We start from the raw sequence: 20309 nt of genomic DNA on the forward strand, positions 1-20309 counted from the left end.
ATCCACTGAGCCAAACCAGCTAGGGCAAATTTATATTTTAATGTTATACAAAAAGCATAGAAAAATAATATACGCATGTGCCCACCACTCACCTTAAATAATAAAATATTACACATGTAATGGAAGCTCTACAAAAGTCTTGTTAGCCTCTTTCTCATTTTGTGAGGACTCATTTAAGATACTACAAGATATCCATAACCCACTAAAGCACATATAAAATTTAGTACATTGAAGAAAGCAAAAGTGCACATATAAATAACACTGCCAACTCACACACTTAGAATCTCTTGCTCCAAGATAATTTTGTTTCTGTGTGCAATATATGACCATTGACCTTGCAAACTGTCAAGGGGGATAGTGCTAACCATATACAAATTTCCCATCCACAGTTGGAAATCCAAGTGTGCCCAGGGCCAACTTAAATTATACAGGATTTTCCACTGCATGGGTGGTCAGTGCCACTAACAGCTCCCACCCTGTGTCAAGGGTCAACTGTACTACCATAATATAAAGTTTAATTATTAGTTTTAGGTCATTAATAAAAAGTAGAATTCTAATATGTTCTTCATGCACAACAGTGATTTACTTTGGTGATGCACCACACTTTGGAAGTCACTGCTCTAAACTGTAAACACCTCAAAAGCTGAGATTATTTTTTAATTAATTTTTTAAAGAGGAAGGGAAAGAGAGGAAAGAACATCAGTTTCTTGTTCCATTTGTCTTTGTATTCACTGGTTGATTCTTTTTTATATAAATTTTTTAGTTTCTTGAGTTAAGAGGGAGAGAGGGAAAGAGCAAAGGGGAGAGGGAGAGGGAGGGAGATGGAGAGAGAGAGAGATTTGTTGATGCATTCATTGGTTGCATCCTGTATGTGTCCTGACTGGGATGAATCCACAACCTTGGCATATGGGGATAATGCTCTAAGCAACTGATCTACTCAGCCAGAACCCAAAAGAAATTTTGTTTAATTCATCATTGTAACTGTGCCACGTTAGAGAATAGTAGGTAAAACAATAATAGTTTACTGACTGAATGAATCAGAGTTTTCTGTGATGTTTGAAGGTAATTTGGAAGTTTATGGTGGATATACTACTTACTAGTATAAATTTGATATTGTGCTGGCATTTATTTAAGATTCTACTGTTATGAGAAGAAAACGAATTGTTGAAAATAAACAAAGAAATCTTTTAGCGCAGAGAAAACAAAACCCTGGATCTGTAGGACAGAAGTGCAGTGAGCAAATGAATGTAAGTACATTATTAGTAAAACTTTCTATTGAATGGTGGAAAATAGCTTGGAAAAAAAACTGTTCTGTTCAAGGACTCTGCTCTTGCTGTAAACTGTGCCCCACAACAGAAATATAAGTATACCCAAAGTCATTGTCAAGCAGCCTTGGAATCTCTATGCTTGGAGCTTGCTGTACTATAATTATTTGCTATACTAGAGGCCTGGTGCATGAAATTTGTGCACGGATAGGGGGCAGGTGTCCCTCAGCCCGGCCTGCACCCTCTCCAATCTGGGATTGGGCCTAAACCGGCAGTCAGACATCCCTCTCACCATCCAGGACTGCTGGCTCCTAACCGCTCGCTGCCTGCCTGCCTGATTGCCCCTAACCACTTCTGCCTGCCAGCCTGATTGTCCCCTAACCACTCCCCTGCCGGCCTGATTGACACCTAACTACCCCCTGCCGGCCTGGTCACCCCCAACTGCCCTCCCCTGCCGGCCTGGTCGCACCCAACTGCCCTCCCCTGCAGGCCTGGTCACCCCTAACTGCCCTCCCCTGCAGGCCTGGTCATCCCTACCTGCCCTCCCCTGCAGGCCTTGTCACACCCAACTGCCTTCCTCTGCCAGCCATCTTGTGTTGGCCATCTTGTGGTAGCCATCTTGTGGTGACGTCGTGCAACCCCACCTAGGCTTTTATTATATAGGATGGTCAACTCTGGGGGAAAACTGAAGTTATTCACAGCAAAGTTATTTAAATGCATGGGTAAAGGAAGCAAGTATGCTAATCATAAAGACTAATATAGTTCTCTGTGTTTAAATATCCTATTTGGGTCTGAGCTTCTGGAAGACATGGTATAAAGAAAAATAGGATGTTATACAGCTCTCAGCAGATATTGATAATGAATTTGTTTGAGGTATACTATTTAAAAGACATTTACCATTGAGGATCTTCTATAGTGGATCTTGAAGTTCATAATGGACATATCCCTATCAATAACAAATGAATAGGAAGTTTCATATGGCTGTTTGAAATAGACATCTATACTAATAAAAGCGTAATATGCTAATTAGACCAGGAGACCTTCCGGACGTTCTTCTGGACAAAGCCATGATGGCGGGGCCAAGGCAGAGGCAGTTAGGGGCGATCAGGCTGGTGGGGGGGTAGGCAGTTGGGGGCCAGCAGGTTGGCGGGGATCGGTTGGGAGTGAGCAAGCTGGCAAGGGGGGGGCAGTTGGGGGCAAGCAGGCTGGTGGGGGAGGGCAATTAGGGGTGACAGGGCTGGCAGGGGAGGGCAGTTGGGGGGGAATTAGTCTGCAGGGGAGAGCAGTTGCACTGGGCCACTAGTCTTCAATAAAATTCAAAAGCACAATAATATTAATTTTAGTTAGTGAAGATAACTCTATGAGAGCTAAGTAAATGTGACCTAGATATGACATTTTCTAGGGGTCTAACTTGATCCAAGGATTGAATATAAAATATTAAAAATTCTAGATGTGTGAGTGAATAGCATTTTACTTGGAGTTTCTACTGTAAATATCACTTCTAATGTTTTTTAATAAAACTGGAATAGTGCCTTATGAAGAATTTATATTTCAAGCTTTAGGTTGAAGATCCTCTTATTTTATGTTATAGAAACTATTGATTTTTATGTGAACAAATTTATTAATATGGAGAACAATCAACCATGATATATCTTATCAGCAAAAAAAAATCATTTATTTAAGTAAATTAAGTTGTCCTATTACCAATATATTCTTACTGCTTAATATAAACATAGTACTTATTATAAACCTAACTTCCTGATTATAAATAGTAAATCCTTTTTTTAATTTCCATGTTATTCACATCAAACACCTCAAAATCTATAAAAGAAAATTTTTTATCTTTATTTTTTCTTTATTTTTATTAATATAGTTTAAATTTAAAAGTAATATGTAGTTGTTATAAAAAAAAAACACAAACTAAATTTTAAATGGCTGTTATTAATGCCCTGTCTAAATTCATCTTTATTATTCTGGTTTTATGCTGTTCTTCTGTCTTCCTCCTTTACATTTTCTATTAGTCTTTAGAATTCTATTTTTGTCCTTCTTTCCAGAAGCCTTACTTCCACTTTCACTCACACACCCACTTTACACATGTTCTGAAGTTAGCTTTAGAATATAGGTCCGTATTCCAATGACAAAATCAAGTTTGAAATTTAATGTTTTCAGTTTTATTGTTTTGCTTTGATTTGGGGTTTTGTGGGGGTGGGGGGTTGTTTTTTGTTTTCACCCGAACTGTGGGGTTCAGTTACTCTAGCGCTGGCCCCTGTCACCTAGTGTTAGGAGAAGTATTTTGTCATCCCTGGTTTTTCCCGGCCCGCCACTTCTGTGTGGAGAATCTGAGGGATCCGTGAGATAGGAAGAGCACAATTACCACTTTGTGCCAGGGCCTCCATCCAGGGTGCCTCAAGTCTGTAATGAAGGTGAGGCTAGGCTACGAGAGCTACTGACGGAGGGCTGTTGCAGAAACCTGCATGGGCTACTCTTCAGAACAGAATGGTCAAAGGTGAGGTATGGTTGTAGCCGGGCAGTTTTATCAGTGAAAAAGTCATTTCTTAAAGTGGAACAGAATAGGAGTAAAGAAGCAAAGTAGAGCATATCCAGGGAAGGAGAGTGGGTATTCCTGAGAGTGTTGAATGGGTGTACTGACGGCCAGTGTTCTGAGATTTCCCGTTTCCCGGTTCTATGCAGCTCTTTCTGCTTTAAGCTTTGTCATCTAAGATATCTAACCTATCCTTGTCATGAGCCATCTCCAAGGCTTTAGGCTGGTAGTAGTGATTCACCTGTACTATGATAAATCAAGTAGATTACAAACATTAAGGTGATTTTCAACTTTTCTTTAATTAGCATTTTTGATTGCCACCCAAATTACTTCTTTCTTCCAAATATCCAAGACAACACTGCAACCTGAAAAGTTTTCAAAATTGAAATTAAACATTTTTAAAAATATTTAGGTACTGTAGAAAGGCCTTATCTCAGTAATTCTTGATTGATACTTTAAAAAAAGAAAATATACAATTTATATGAACAGTGATAGCTGAAAATATATACAGCAAATAACACTTTTTTAAAAGTCAATGTATATATAATGAAATTTAAATACAGAATCATGTTGATTTAATATTCTATTTTTATAGAATTTTGGACAAAGGGTCCAGCTAAGTTCAAGTGAGCCAAAACAAGCTACAAGGGATACTTCTAATATTGAAGAAGGTATGTTTTAACTTAAACATTTTCCCCTTACCAGGGGATTTTTTTTTTCTTGTATGTATTTACCCAAATACTTACATACTATGTGAGTGTTCAAGCACCACTTGGGACTTAATTGTCCTCCCCCTGTTCATTCAGATTGTTGCCAGTTTTTCTTTATTCTAAGTTGTAATGTACCAAACATCTTTCTACATAAGCCTTTTCCTGACTTTTCAATTATTTTCCTAAGTTAGATTCTCAGAATTAAAATTATAGTAATTGGCATGCAATTGGCATCTAATAAATATTTATTGAATAAAAGTTTGTATTAAATAAATTCTGGATCAAAGCATATAAGTATTGTTATGGCTTTCATACATATTACTAAAGTATTTTCCTGAGTGTATTATTATTCAATTCTGGGGTATGTACTTACTTGAGATACATCACTTATATTATTTGTTTATGTCACAGGAAAAGATATGGTGTTTTGTTAGTTTTGATTTGTACATTGTTTATTAATATACTTAATTGTTTTTGTGTGTATATTTATTTTTGGTGAATTGTTTCTTTATATTCTTTTTCCCTGTAGATATTGGAGTTTTTATATTTTCTTGCCAACTTCTGTAAATTCTTTAAATATCAAGGATTCTAATCCTTATATTAATTTCAAATATTTTTACTACTTTATTATTTGTATTTTATTGAACTTACATTTTATTATTGCATATAAAAGTCTTATTTTTATTTTTTCATGCAATAAATTATTATGAAAGCCAATTCCCAGCTGCAGCTAAATATTGAGTATACAATAATGAACAAAACATACAAAAGTCTTGCCCTTCAATAATTTAAAGTCTGGTAGGGAAGACTGGCCTTAAATAAACATGTTTTCAGTCTTTTTTACTGATTTCTCCATTACTTTTAAGCTCAAAAAACCTTTTCCATATAGAAATTTAGAAATGTTTCTTTTTCCTTTAGATTAAATTTAATTCTTTAATTTCTTTGGAATTTGTTTAAGTGGATGATGTGAAATGAAACTCCAAGTTGATTCTTTTTAAACAACAAACTTATTGTGTCATCTTTCTTTTATCTCATCTTTGATCAAGTATTAAGTTCTTATAAATAATTTGATCTGTTTCTAGGTTGTCCTGTTCAGCTGATTATCTAATTTTCTAATCTTTCTTTAAGTTTATTTTCTCTTACTCTTGTATTTATAACTCATCTTAATTGCTATTGCAAAGACAGTCTACTTTATCTTTTCTTTGTACTACCAATGAATGATAAAAATACACAAAATAATTTTAACAGAATATATTTTTTCTTTACTTCAGGTAACGCTTTATAGGCATTGCTATGTCCTCAATGCCATCATTTGGATATCTTTTTTTTTTAATTAGGGATGGGGAAATGCTAGGTATAGAGGATTCTGATAAACAAAATGCGAAGGAACAGAAGATTCACTGGGTTCCTGTTAGTGAAATGAATACATATAGACATGTGAGTTAAGTGTGTATAAGTGCTGATCCCAAAGACAAATGGGATCAAAGAATAGTTAATGTTAAGTTTCTTTAGTTTCAGACAGTACTTCTGAGTTTCTGATGGCTGAAAACCTAGTGAAATCTTCAGTGGCTGAGGATGAAATCCTGTCTGTCATGAGTAACAAGCAGCTACAGAAACCAAATCTGGCTTTCAGTAAGACCCAGCAACTGGACATCTGTGCGCTATCCGCTGAAGAGCAGCAGATCCTGCAGTCCCTTCATCGTCTCAATGAAAGGTTATTCTGTAAGTGTGGAAGGACACCTTTTGTAAGAAGGGTTATATTTCCTACTTACTATTTGAATTTAAAATTTAAATTAGCTTAAGAATTAAAAATACAAAATGTATCCAGATTATTACCTCTTAAATCAAAGTAACAACAATATATTTGAATATGCCATACTATTACACCATACTCATGTCCTGTTTATAAATAAGATATTTAAAACATAAGAATATAGAAAAGCTTAAAATAAAAAAGATGGAAAATAATCAAATTCTAACAAGCAAATTCTAACAAAAGGAAACTGGTTTAGATGTATTGTTATCAGACAAAATTGACTATAAAGCAGAAAGCTTTGCTGTACAGATAAAAAATAACTTTGTGATGGTCAAAAGTTTTAATTCTGGAGAAATATATACATATTTTCACTTTGTATGCATTTCAGAACATAGCCTCAAAATATATAAAATATTTTTTAGACATGGTGAGAGATTTTTTTTTACATTGTTAGTAATTGATAGACTAGACCAAAAAAATCAAATAGATATATAAGAATCAAACATGATTAACAAACTTGATCAAATACATATAGAATATTTATAATAATGGACCATATATTATACCATAAAATAGGCCTTCACACATTTCAAAGGATTAAAGTTATGCACATCCTCTGACACCAATTTAATTAAACATGAATAACAAAATGATAAGCATTAGGAAACACATTTGTAAATAAACCATGGTTCTGAAAAAGCTACCATAATGGAAATTACAAAATATTTATGTTTTTTAAAATATATTTTTATTGATTTCAGAGAGAGGAAGGGAATGGGAGAGATAGAAACATCAATGATGACAGAGAATCATTGATTGGCTGCCTCCTGCACGCCCCTATTGGGGATTGAGCCCTCAACCCGGACATGTGCCCTGACTGGGAATTCAAACATGACCTCCTGGTTCATAGTTCTATGCTCAACCACTAAACCACACTGGCTGGGTGGAAATTACAAAATATTTAGACATGAGCAATAATAACAGTATTTTATGTGTGAGTGTATTTAGCATGGTCTCTCAGCCGTGGCACTACTGACATTTTGGGTGAGATAATTCTTTGTTGTAGGAGCTGTCCTGTGCAGTGTCAGATGTTTAGCCACATGCTGACCTCTCTACGCACTGAATGCTGTACAGTACCACCAGTCATGAAAAGTGTCTCCTGACAAATGTTCCCTGGGTAGCAAAAATCACCTATGGTTGAGAACCACTGGGAAAAATATCTAACATAATATATACACATACATTCCTATATAAGGCATATATAAAAATGTATGTGTATGCATTATGTGTGTATTCCACTTCTGCTTAAAATGTAGCTATAATGTGTCAGCCCCACCCTAAGACTAAGAAAAAGCAAATAAACAACAAAAGTATAGCTTATTTTAAATGCATTAGAAAATTGAAGTCACAGCCCAGCTGACGTGGCTCAGTGGTTTTGTGTCAACCTATGAACCAGGAGGTCACGGTTCAATTTCAATCCAATCAGGGCAGATGCCTAGGTTAGGGTCTTGATCCCAGTTTTGGGGCGTGCAGGAGGCAGCCAATCAATGATTCTCTCTCATCATCGATGTTTATACCTCTCTCTCCATCTCCCTTCTCTGAAAAAAATAACAAAAACATTTTTTAATTGAAAGGAAGGAAGGAAGGGAAGGAGGGAGGGAGGGAGGGAGGGAGGGAGGGAGGGAGGGAGGGAGGGAGGGAGGGAGGAAAAAGGAAAGGAAAGGAAAGGAAAGGAAAGGAAAGGAAAGGAAAGGAAAGGAAAGGAAAGGAAAGGAAAGGAAAGGAAAGGAAAGGAAAGGAGGAAAGGAAGAAGGAAGGAAGGAAGGAAGGAAAGAAGGGAAGGAGGGAGGGAGGGAGGGAGGGAGGGAGGGAGAGAGAGAGGGAGGGAGAGAGAGAGAGAGAGAGAGAGAGAGAGAGAGAGAGAGAGAGAGAGAGAGAGAGAAAGGAAGGAAGGAAGGAAGGAAGGAAGGAAGGAAGGAAGGAAGGAAGGAAGGAAGGAAGGAAGGAAGGGAGAAAAAGTTAGTTGAAGTCACAGCACAAACAGGTAGCGACAGGAACTTTCAAAGAGAGACAGTACACGACTATTAGCTCACCTGTGGCAAAGTGTGGGAGACATTAGGAATTCTGCTTAGACTTTTAACAAATTACGAAAGGATAAGTGTGAACTATTGTGAGAATATAAAACCCCTGGGAGTCACAGACACAAGAGTTTACACTCATTTACAGATTGTTTTCCATGAGCCTATGTGGTGTGTTCATGAGAAAATGCGGGAACAGAGCAGGAGGTTAGAGAAATCCTTCCTCAGTGCTGCAGCCTGCAAGAGAGGAGCAGCCATTGCTGTAGAAAAGGCATGAAACCCCATGCAGAACCTTCTCTCCTACAGACTAAAGGCCAAGGATACTGGAACAGAGGCAGCAAGTCTTCTGAGAGAGGCACAGAGCATAGAGCACAGAGAAAACCTCCTCATATTGTGCAGACACCTCAATTCCTAAGGTGATTAACTACACACACACACATACACGATTGCCTTGCAGGAGATGCATGCCCATATCCAGTTTTTACTCAGGTAAGATTTACTAGTATTTACCTGAGTATCCACTATTCCAAACATGAGGCCCAGCATTTAATCAAAAATTATGAGACATGCAAAAAAAAAAAAAAACACAAAAAACAAGGAGGAATCACACACACACACACACACACACTGTCAAGGGACAGAGCAGTCAACAGATTATGGTACAGAGATGACCCAGAAGTTAAAACTATCAGGTAATTTTAAATAACTATGACTCTTAACAGGTTATAGTGGAAAAAGTGAGCAGTTATGGGACAGATAGACAACATGCATGAACAGACGGAGAATTTCAGCAGAGAGATGAAAACTAGAAGAAAGAGTTAAATAGAAAAGTGATGAATGAAAACTGTAACAGAAATGAAAAATGTTTTCTATGGGCTAATCAAGAGACTCAACACAGCTGAGGAGGGAATCAATGAATTTGAAGAAAAGCAATAGAAATTTTCCAAACTGAAACACCCAGAAAGAAAACAAACGGGGGGGCGGGGGGGAACAAGAGCAGATGATCTAACAGCAGTGGAAGAATGAAATTAGACTAACAAACATGTCATTGGAATCCCAATGTGAGAAATTGTAGCTTTTTAAGATTTTTGCTTTTTTTTTTTTTTTTTTTCTGGAAGAAGGAGCTACTGATTTCATAGGAAGTTGGATTTAGGCACAGCCCCTCTCACATGGATCCTGTTTTTGGATCCTAGCTATGAAGACCTTATGGGGTCATTTTGAGACAAGTTGTTTGTCTCTCCATATTGAAATAATTGGATATGAAATAAAAAATTAAATTGAACCCCTACCAAATACCATACATAAAAAAAGTTCCAAGATTAAATGTAAAAGAAACTATATAAAGCTTTTAGGGGATAATATGAGTAAGTATTTTCTAGCCTTGGGGTAAGGAAGGATTTTTTAAGCAAAGCAAAAGGAACATAATCCATAGAGGAGAAAATAAATTTGATTATATTAAAATCACAAACTTCTGTTCATATCAAACATCATTAAAAGAATGTAAAGACAGATCACAAATAAGAGAAACTATAATACATAGGATGAAGGACTCATTCAAAATATGTAAAGAACTATAAATCAATAAGAAAAAAAGACAACTCAAAAAAATAGGAGAGCCTGGCCAACATGGCTCAGTGGTTGAGCAGCGACCTCTGAACCAGGAGATCACGGTTCAAGTCCCAGTCAGAGCACATGCCCGGGTTGCGGGCTCAAGCCCCAGTGGGGGGTGTACAGGCGGCAGCTGAAAAAAATTAGTCTCTCTCATCATTAATGTTTCTATCTCTCTCTCTCTCCCTCTCCCTTCCTCTCTGAAATCCATAAAAATATTTTTTAAATAGGAGGAAAAAAGCCTTAAGAGGAATTTCACAACAAAAGAAATGCAAATTACAATAAACATTGATAGATATTTACCTTCATTAGAAATAGGGAAATGCAAATTAAAACAATGAGATATAGTTATATCCTCATCAGAAAGAGCTATATTTAAAAGCCTGGCAATGCTACATGTTGGTAAAGATGCAAGCAATTGGAGCTCACATATAATGCTGGTTGAAGTGTAAACTGGGGCAACCTGTTTGGGAAATGTTTTGCCACCACTTAATAAACTGAACGTTCACATACCCTATAACCAGCAATTTCACTTCCACGTGCATATCCTAGATAAAACCCTGCACATGTACATCAGCAGATTGTTAAGTATATAGAGACCATCAAAACCAAACTTTGAAAATTTTAGATATTCTGGGAATACCAGTCAGCAAGGAAAATGAACAAACTACATCTGCAAATATCATCATAGATGAATCTAAATAATATATAATTTTGAGCTAAATAAGGAAAATCAAAGGGGAATAAAGACAGCCCAATTTAATTTATATGAAGTTCAGAAACAGGCAAAACTAAACAATATTCTTTGGGGGATGTATACATATGTGTTAAAACTATAAAGGCAGTCAGTGTACTAGGTTACCTCTGTGTGAGCAAGGGAAAGGAGTGCAATCCACAGGGCACTACAGAAGGAATATTGTTCAATTTTATTAATCTAGGTGGTTACACAGACATTAGCTATGTTATTCATTAAAATGTACATGTACTATATACTCTGTTAATTCTAAAATTAAATCTTCAATATATAGTAAAAGGGTGCTACAACACAAAATCAATATAGAACTAATGCTGTAAGTTTAAAATGCAAAATTAGGCAGAAAAAGGTAAAAAACCCTCAAGTCAGTTTTTATGTAGGGGTTTTTTTCCTATTATATACTTCCATATATTTAAATTCTTCCTGCAAAAGATTCTGCCTGAAATTTTCTTTCTTTTTCCCAGGCCCTTGCTATTATATAGACAGAGGCCTAAATATTGAAAAGGCAAGAGTTGAATTTTTTTGTGCCTCTATAGCTAAATAAACATCTTTCCTAAGATGTTCTAAGAATGAAATTCATTTCTTTGGTGTATTCTTTTAAAGAAGAAAAGGAAAAAATGAAAGAAAACCTAGCATTTGAATAAAGATTGTTATAGACTAGTCAAAGTACTAGAAATTTCTTTTTATCAACATAAGTTTTATGTATTGTTTTTAATCAAATTCTATTTCCTAATCTAATATTAAGTCTAAAGACTATTTCTGGGAACAGTAGAAAAAGTCTCTTACTCCATGTTGACTATTTTGATACATCAAAATTTAGTATTTGATTTAGTCATTCTTCTCTTTCAATAAACAAAGCAATTATATTTATATTATTATAATTATTTCAGATGTACAAGCAACCATTTGGAAAAATCCATCCATTAAAAATACCTTGCAAATAATGCCATTTCTGGTAAGTATTTTAAGAAGTTCTTTTTTCCTTTTTAGGACACTTCATGATTGTATGTATAAGAATTCTGTATTGATATTAATTTTTGAGATTAGTTTTTAGGGAGTTTTTCTCCTCAACTTTCAATTATAAGACGATCTGTTAGAATCAAGCAAATGTCCTCTCATTTCAAAAAAAACTATAAATATTTTTACATTCAGAGTATTTCATCAGTCATGAGAACAGAAACAGGTATCAGTGTACTACTTTTATCAGTGTACTACTTTTCAAATAATTTTAGATATGTAGCCTAATTGGAAAATTGTTAAGAAATTTCCATTGTCAATGATCCCATCATTGCCATTATCCTTTCCATGTCTTCAGAGTTCAAAACTAGACCCTCCTGCTTTGAATTTTGGTTTTGCCTTGGCATGGGGTCCTGGTAAAGATACATATATAAATGAGAAACAGCAATTCAGGAATTCTCAGTCTAAAGGAGCAAGACACACGTGGACAGTATCTCCAGGGAAATAACACAAGGCAAGCTAAGACTGTGCTGCAGGGACGTAGGAAATCACTGGAGGAAGAAGTCATGTCTGCCTAGAAGTGAAAGGAGACATTCAGGTTTATAGAAAGGCACATCCTCAGTTTAGGTCTTCAACAGAGAAATGTTTTGTTGGAGGATTAATTGCATGTTCCTTTGTTTTTTCGTTACGTACCCTCAATTCTGAAATCTTGACAGGAAAAAATAAGATTATGCAGTATACTTCATTTCTTATTTACTTTTACATGAAGTTATGCATTTCTTTTTTTTTTTTTAATTAAATCTTTATTGTTCAGATTATTACATTTGTTCCTCTTTTTTCCCCCCATAACTCCCCTCCTCCCAGTTCCCGCCACACCATCCGCCCTCACTCCCCACCCACTGTCCTCATCCATAGGTGCACGATTTTTGTCCAGTCTCTTCCCGCATCTCCCACACCCCTTTCCCCCCCAAGAATAGTCAGTCCATTCCCTTTCTATGTACCTGATTCTATTATAATCACCAGTTCATTCTGTTCATCGGATTATTTATTCACTTGATTCTTAGATTCACTTGTTGATAGATGCATATTTGTTGTTCATAATTTGTATCTTTACCTTTTTCTTCCTCTTCCTCTTCTTAAAGGATACCTTTCAGCATTTCATATAATCCTGGTTTGGTGGTGATGAACTCCTTTAGCTTTTCCTTATCTGTGAAGCTCTTTATCTGACCTTCAATTCTGAATGATAGCTTTGCTGGATAAAGTAATCTTGGTTGTAGGTTCTTGGTATTCATCACTTTGAATATTTCTTGCCACTCCCTTCTGGCCTGCAAAGTTTCTGTTGAGAAATCAGCTGACAGTCGTATGGGTATTCCCTTGTAGGTAACTGAGTTTCTTTCTCTTGCTGTTTTTAAGATTCTCTCTTTATCTTTTGCTCTTGGCATTTTAATTATGATGTGTCTTGGTGTGGTCCTCTTTGGATTCCTTTTGTTTGGGGTTCTCCGTGCTTCTTGGACCTGTAAGTCCATTTCTTTCACCAGGTGGGGGAAGTTTTCTGTCATTATTTCTTCAAATAGGTTTTCAATATCTTGCTCTCTCTCATCTTCTGGCACCCCTATAATTCTGATGTTGGTGCGCCTGAAGCTGTCCCAGAGGCTCCTTACACTATCCTCGCATTTTTGGATTCTTTTTTCATTTTGCTTTTCCGGTTGGGTGTTTTTTGCTTCCTCGCATTTCAAATCATTGACTTGATTCTTGCGCTCCTCTGGTCTGCTGTCAGGAGTCTGTATAATATTCTTTATTTCAGTCAGTGTATGCTTAATTTCTAGTTGGTTCCCCAATATAACATCGAGGGTCTCATTAGTTTTCTTGTAGATCTCATTAAGTTTATCGGCGGCTTCTAAACAGTTCTTGAGAGACCTTAAAAGTGTGGTTCTGAACTCTAGATCTTCCATTGACAATTTTGTCCTGTTTCTTTGTCTCCGCATTTTGTTATGCTTCCTTGGTGCACCCCCTAGTGGTCTTTGTTCGCAGTCTTATAAATCTTGATTGTTGTAGCTAATTCCAGGGAGGGTTTGACCTCCAGGCCAAGTGGCTATGAGAATCAGCTGTGTCAGCAGTGAGAGAACTTCTGTCCTCTAGGGAGGTGCTAATCTGGCGTTTGCCTGAGGCTATCCGGCAAATGCCTGTGTGCAGGGCTTGGGCGGGGCGGGTCGCACAGGATCAACAGGGTGGGCCGGAGAGAGCAGTTATGGCCGCTCTCAGTCCTGTCCCCAGGGGCTCTGCCTCTCTGAGTCCCAGCACCCGCTGCAAAGCTCGGAGAGAAAGCTGCACTCGCTCTGACCGAAGCCAGGCAGTCCCGCTTCTCCCGTTTGAGTCTGGGTCCCTAAAGACTCGCCCGGATCTGGAGCTCAGAGTCTGCGACTCCCTCCCGATTGAAAACGCCAACCGCGCCCTCAGCCGCCAGCCCGCTCCGCACCTCAGAATTTGACTTCAGCACTGCGCCTCCTCTGAGTGTCCGAATGCGTTTCTCTTTCCTCCTAGTTGTAGGACTTCCACTCAGCCAGCGTTCCAGTGGTTCTGGGTGATGTCCGTTCCGTCTTTTAGTTTTACTTTTGAAGTAGTTGTTCAAAGCAGCAAACTCCGGCGTTAACCTATGCCGCCATCTTGGTTCTCCAAGTTATGCATTTCTTACCTGCGTTTCAGATTTCTGCATGCTCTGAGTGCAGTGGTGAATAATTGGAAGTAGAAAAAGACTGTCCCTGCCCTCCTGGAGCTCATTTAACCACTGGGCACGTGTTTCTTGGAAATGGTCTTTCTGGTGTGGCATTTATGATGCTGTGATTTTTAGACACAACTCATTTGGCAATGGCTACTTTGACTCCTGGTATATTATTTTTTCATGGTTACTTTTTACATGCTAATTTGGATTTTTTGACCAAATTTTCTATTTCTATCAATTCAGCAATTTAAGTAATTTTTGCAGTGACGGTTTTTCTGTGTCTGAATTTTAACTGTGACAATTTTCTGTGACTTAGCACATTTATGGTTCTTACCTCACTTTAGTGAGATAAGACCTACAGTGACTGAGATCACCCTTCTATACACCTCAGCTCAACCTGAAAACAGTGTACTAACCACAGACAACTAACTGATCATGAATTGTAAATACTCAATAAGAAGAGAAAGCTACCTAATCATCAAATTACTCTACTGAACACATGGGTGTACTGTGTTATTATATTGCTAAAGTATCTGACAAGTAACTGAAAAGGTAATGGTGAGGATTAGGGACCAGGAGTAGACTTGAAATAATTTTTATTTTACATCATTTTTCATTCTTTATGACATGTGGTAACCATTAGCTTTATTCAGTCTCTTTATCTCCAAACATGTTAGTCTTCCTTATTATGACATCACTAATATAAGTCAGAAACCTTCCATTTATTTTCAGGGAAAATAGTATAAAATCACAGAATTATTAAGTGCCTGTTTAAACAGCCAACATTAAAATTACCCTGTCCCCAGGGCTCTGCCATCAAAATTCATTTACCATATTCTGTAGATGGGGATTTTAACATTTTATTCTTGTTTGCCCTTTTTCTGCGATATTTTTATTTGGTTACTATTGACATTTTGCCACACTTCCTTTATCTGATAGATGGATGGATGATGGGTGGGTGGAAGAATAGAAAAGAAAAGAATAGAATAAAATAGAACAGGAAATACATAAATACTCACACAAACATAATGAACTGTTTGAAAGTAAATTACAGACCTAATGATACTTTCCCTCTAAATACGTAATCACAATACCATCATCATACCCAAGAAATTTAATATTGACACAGTATTATCTGATACACACTCTGTATTTAAAGTTCCTTAGTTGTCTGAAAAGTAACGGCTTTATGGCTATTTTATTTCTCTGATTCAGTATCCAATGTATAACCAGAATTATACATTGCATTTGATTGTCATGTCTCTTAACCTAGAAGAGTCTTTTTCATCTTTCATGCACAATGACACTTTTGTAGACTAAAGTCCAAACCAGTTGTCTTGTTGAATACCCCATGATCTGGATTTGTCTGATTGTTTTCTCATTATTAGACTCAGGTTAACATTTATGGTGAATATATAGCTTCAGAGTTTATATTTTTATAGCTTTTTTGTTTTCTTTTTATCACCTGGGATTACCTGTACCTCTGTCTTGCCTTCAAGTCTTCTGTTTAGCTGCTTGTAATTTATTTTAAGTTCAGGAAACATATGTCCAAACTTTTCGAGTTATATTTAAGGCAAGGATACATCGGTACTTCGTGCCCCCTCTGGAAGTAAAGTAAATGGACTGTAGATATACTTTTGTCTTTTAAAAGCTCTCAAAATTTGTTCCTGGATCCCATTGCATTTCAATAAGTAAAATTATTTAATATATAAGTTCTCAAAATGCAAAATATAACTTTAATTCTAAACTTTCTGTATGTATGATCACCAAAACTGTATTGTATTTACCAGGACAATTGTGGTATAGCCTAGTTTTTCAATAGGGATGTGTCTTAGAAAAAGATTTCCATCTCTCCATATAATAGCAGAAATATCTATTTGGGAGTATTTGTTGTTTTGGAGATGTTGCAGGTAAGTTTTTTATTAACGTTTTTATTTCCTTTTACATTCAGCTCCAATGTTTTTATGCCCATATGAACTTAGAAATATTTTGTTTTTAAATTTTAACATGTGTCATATAATATACTAGAGTCCCAGTGCATGGATTCATGCACCGGTGGGGTCCCTCATCCTGGCCTGCAGGGATCAGGCCAAAACCAGCTCTCCAACATCCCCTGAGGGGTCCTGGATTGCAAGAGGGTGCAGACCAGGCCAAGGGACCCTACCAGTGCACCATCAGGGCTGGGGAGGGACCACAGGAGGGTCCAAGGAGTGTCTGGCCCATCTTGCCCAGTCCCGATTGGCTGGACCCCAGCAGCAAGCTAACCTACCAGTTGGAACATCTGCCCTCTGGTGGTCAGTATGTGTCATAGCGACTGGTCAAATGGTCAGACACTTAGCACATTAGGCTTTTATTATATAGGATGTCTAGCTTTACAATGTACAATGTATTGTGTGGTTAACTCAGGAACTGAATTTCTCAACTTCACAACATTATACCTACTGGATTCCTACCTCTGAAAAGTACTGTGCTGCCTGATTGGTGTGGCTCAGTGGTTGAGCATCGACCCATGAACCAGGAGATAATGGTTCAATTCCCGGTCAGGGCAAATGCCCAGGTTGCAGGCTCGATCCCCAGTAGGGGGTGTGCAGGAGGCAGCCATTCAATGATCCTCTCTCTCATTGATATTTCTATCTCTCTCCCTCTTCTTTCCTTTCTCTGAAATCAATAAAAACATATTTAAAAAAGAAAAGTACTCTGCCAAGTAGTTTCACACATATTCTGTTGTTTAGTCTTCTAAACTAGGGACATCAAATAATGTCCTCAAATCTTAGAGCTGTTCAGTGGCAGAGCCAGGATTTGCACTTTCCCTTCACTGCCTCCCCGCCACCCAAACTATGTCCTACCTTTATAATTCTTTATTTATTTATCTTTATAGTTGAAAGTATTACAGATGCCCCCCCTTTTTTTTCAATTGACCCCGTCCCTCCCAGGCCTTCACCACACTATTGTTTGTGTCCATGGGCTGTGTGCATATATGCATATAAGTTCCCCGTTAATCTCTCCACACCAACCCCTGGCTTCCCTCTGAAACTCATCAGTCTGTTCCATGCTTCTATGTCTCTGAATCTATTTTGTTCATCAGTTTATTTCTTATTTCAATTAATGACACCATCATCCACCAAATTTCCCAGATAAAAATTAGAAGTCTCATCCAGGCTTCTCATTCTCTCATAACCCTAGACCAGTGATGGCGAACGTTTTGAGCTCGGCGTGTCAGCATTTTGAAAAACCCTAACTTAACTCTGGTGCCGTGTCACATATAGAAACTTTTTGATCTTTGCAACCATAGTAAAACAAAGACTTATATTTTTGATATTTATTTTATATATTTAAATGCCATTTAACAAAGAAAAATCAACCAAAAAAATGAGTTCGCATGTCACCTCTGACACGCGTGTCATAGGTTCTCCATCACTGCCCTACACAGTAAATCCTTCTAATAATATCACTCCTCTCACTCTTACTGATAGTGTCTTAGTTTAAGAATTCATCATTTCTCATCTGGACCATTTCAACAGCCTCCAGGTTTGCTCTCTCCAGTATATCTTACACCCAATTACTACCAAAATAATTCTTTTTAACACGTGAACATATCACTCTCCTGCTTAAAACCTAACCTCGGTGGTTACCCATTACCAAAAAGACAAACTCGGGAGAACTGCATTCAAGACCTTTCCACTCTCGCCTCCATTTGCTTCTCAGCTCGTAACTTGCACACTGCTGAGCACAGGTTGATCCCAGAACTCTCTGCAGGCTTCCAGGGCCCATGCTGCTCCCACTGCCTCACGGGGATTGCTCTCATAAAACCCTTTCTCTTACTCTTTGAGAATTGACTTTAGTGTCATCCTGGCTAGAAAAGCTTATTCAGCCCAAGCTTTGTCTTGTCCAAAATTACTTTGTCCTGTCCATTTGGCAACCATAGCCGCATGATTTTTTTTTTTTAAGCTATCATATTGGTCTCTTCATTGAACAGATATTGCCTAAGTCTTGCCATGTGCCAGGCACTCTGCTAGGACAGGGACTAGGAAGAGGAAAACATCTCCTATTCTCAAGGAGCTTATATTCTAGTAGAGATGATATGCAAACAATATAGTATAATAGAGTTACTGCGGGGCATCCTCAGGACACCCGCCATGATTTTTCAATGTAAAAACTATGAATCTTATAAGCAGGATTTTCATTTGGAATATTTTACTTACTGTTTTAAATAAAATAAATTTAATGAATTTTGAACAATTACCTTTTCAAGCAACTTCTTTAGCCCAATGCATGTTGTTAAATTACTCCTAAGGTACTATATGAGTTACAAGTGCTTCCTGTAGAAAATAAAATGATTAAATTTTAAACATTTACACATCAGATTATGATTTTAAAAACCTCTCAAACAACTTTTACCAATATCAAAGAGTGAAGATGGTGAATTATTGTAATTAGTCAGATGTCTATGTTGAGATTAATGCATATGTAGCATTTGAGAGTTTTAATTATGACTTTAACCTTTTTAAAATCTGTAATCTATAAGGAGATCCACTGTAAAGTCCATAATACAACAGTAAAAGAATATTCTGAAATTATGTTACAGAACATGCAGCCAAGGACCAGTCTGTCCCCCGACATTGGATCCAGATTGCACAGAAAATACTGATGAAATATACCAGTAACTATTAAATAGAATCATTATTTTTTTCAAATCTCCTGTAAATATATCATTTATTTATGTATTTTGTTAATTATTAATACACTAAACCATAAAATAAAGGTAAAGTATAACATGGGTAATAGAAATAGATAAACTAGTTTACATTTTTGCTACAAATTATACTTTATTATGTATTTTTTGATAATTCATTTTTAATGAATGGAAATATTTATTGTTTTTAATGAGCATGCTATTGGAAATAAACTCATTATATTTTAAAAGAAAATGAAGGCTAATTTGTTATTCAAATTATTAGCTACAGTTGAGAAGCTTTGTTTATCTGAAATTTCTAGTAAATTCTATTAAATTTGTGTACAGTGGTATAAGAAGTTTATGATTAATAATATCTGTCATCAGTAGTAAAACTATTTGTTTAGGGCTCTGAAGGATCTCTGTACTTTGGAGATGTTACCAAGGGGTCTTGTTCTCAATTCTGCATGTACAGAAATTAGTTATCACTTTAATTTTGATTGGTGTCTAAAGAACTGACTCCACTAGAAAGCTCACAAGGTAAATGGTAAATATAGAAGATAAACTGCAGTCCCCACTAGATTGCTTGAATTGCCTGATCAGTATGTTCTTTTCCCAGGAGAAATGTCTATTTGGAAAACCAGTTATATTAGAAGGTTGTATTTTTTGTTTGTTTGTTTTGGGTCTTGGGTTTTGGTTTTTGTGTGGGGGGTTTTTGCCCCAGAATTTTTTTTAATCTTTATTGTTGAAAGTATTACATATATCCCCTTTCCCCCTTCCCATTGACTTCTTCTAGCTGCCCCTGCTCCCCACCCCAGGCCTTCACCACCCTATTGTCAGTGTCCATGGGTTATGCATATATGCATACGAGTTCTTTCCACCCACCCACCCATCCATGCCTTCCCTCTGAGATTCAACAGTCTGTTCCCTGCTTCTGTGTCTCTAGATCTATTCTAGAAGGTTGTTTTTTAAGTATAGAAACAAAGACAAAAGTTGTATAATCACTAAAAAAGATGTATAGAATTATACATTCTTTTATTTCCCCTCAACCTATCTCTACTTCAGATTGTCATCACCTCTCATCTAGACTTTTCCAAGCTGAATTTTTTAAGTTTGGCATTTCTAACATGTGAGCAAAATGGCCCAAGTGAAAATCTGTCTTATCAATCTCATCTTAAAGGTTTTCAGAGCTTCCCGTTCAGCGACTGGAGGAAATGTGCACTCCTTATCACAATATTTAAGGCTCTT

General features: G+C 36.9%; 1 protein-coding gene across 2 annotated transcripts in view; it reads left to right on the forward strand.

Moving 5' to 3' along the window:
- Positions 1 to 19308, forward strand: part of CEP126 (centrosomal protein 126) — a 65686-nt gene extending 46378 nt beyond the window's left edge. Inside the window, exons 7-11 of one of the 2 annotated variants that reach the window (XM_081098529.1) lie at positions 1135 to 1247; positions 4403 to 4478; positions 6030 to 6239; positions 11604 to 11668; positions 18975 to 19308. In XM_081098529.1, coding sequence (XP_080954655.1) covers positions 1135 to 1247; positions 4403 to 4478; positions 6030 to 6239; positions 11604 to 11668; positions 18975 to 19037 — 527 coding nt within the window. In that variant the 3' untranslated portion in view covers positions 19038 to 19308. The remainder of the gene's footprint in view (positions 1 to 1134; positions 1248 to 4402; positions 4479 to 6029; positions 6240 to 11603; positions 11669 to 18974) is intronic. The other variant, XM_081098530.1, reaches the window with a different exon arrangement.
- The last annotated feature ends 1001 nt before the right edge of the window (positions 19309 to 20309 follow it).

The sequence above is a fragment of the Myotis nattereri genome (genome assembly GCF_964212035.1).
Source record: "Myotis nattereri genome assembly, chromosome: 9".
NCBI lineage: Eukaryota > Metazoa > Chordata > Mammalia > Chiroptera > Vespertilionidae > Myotis > Myotis nattereri.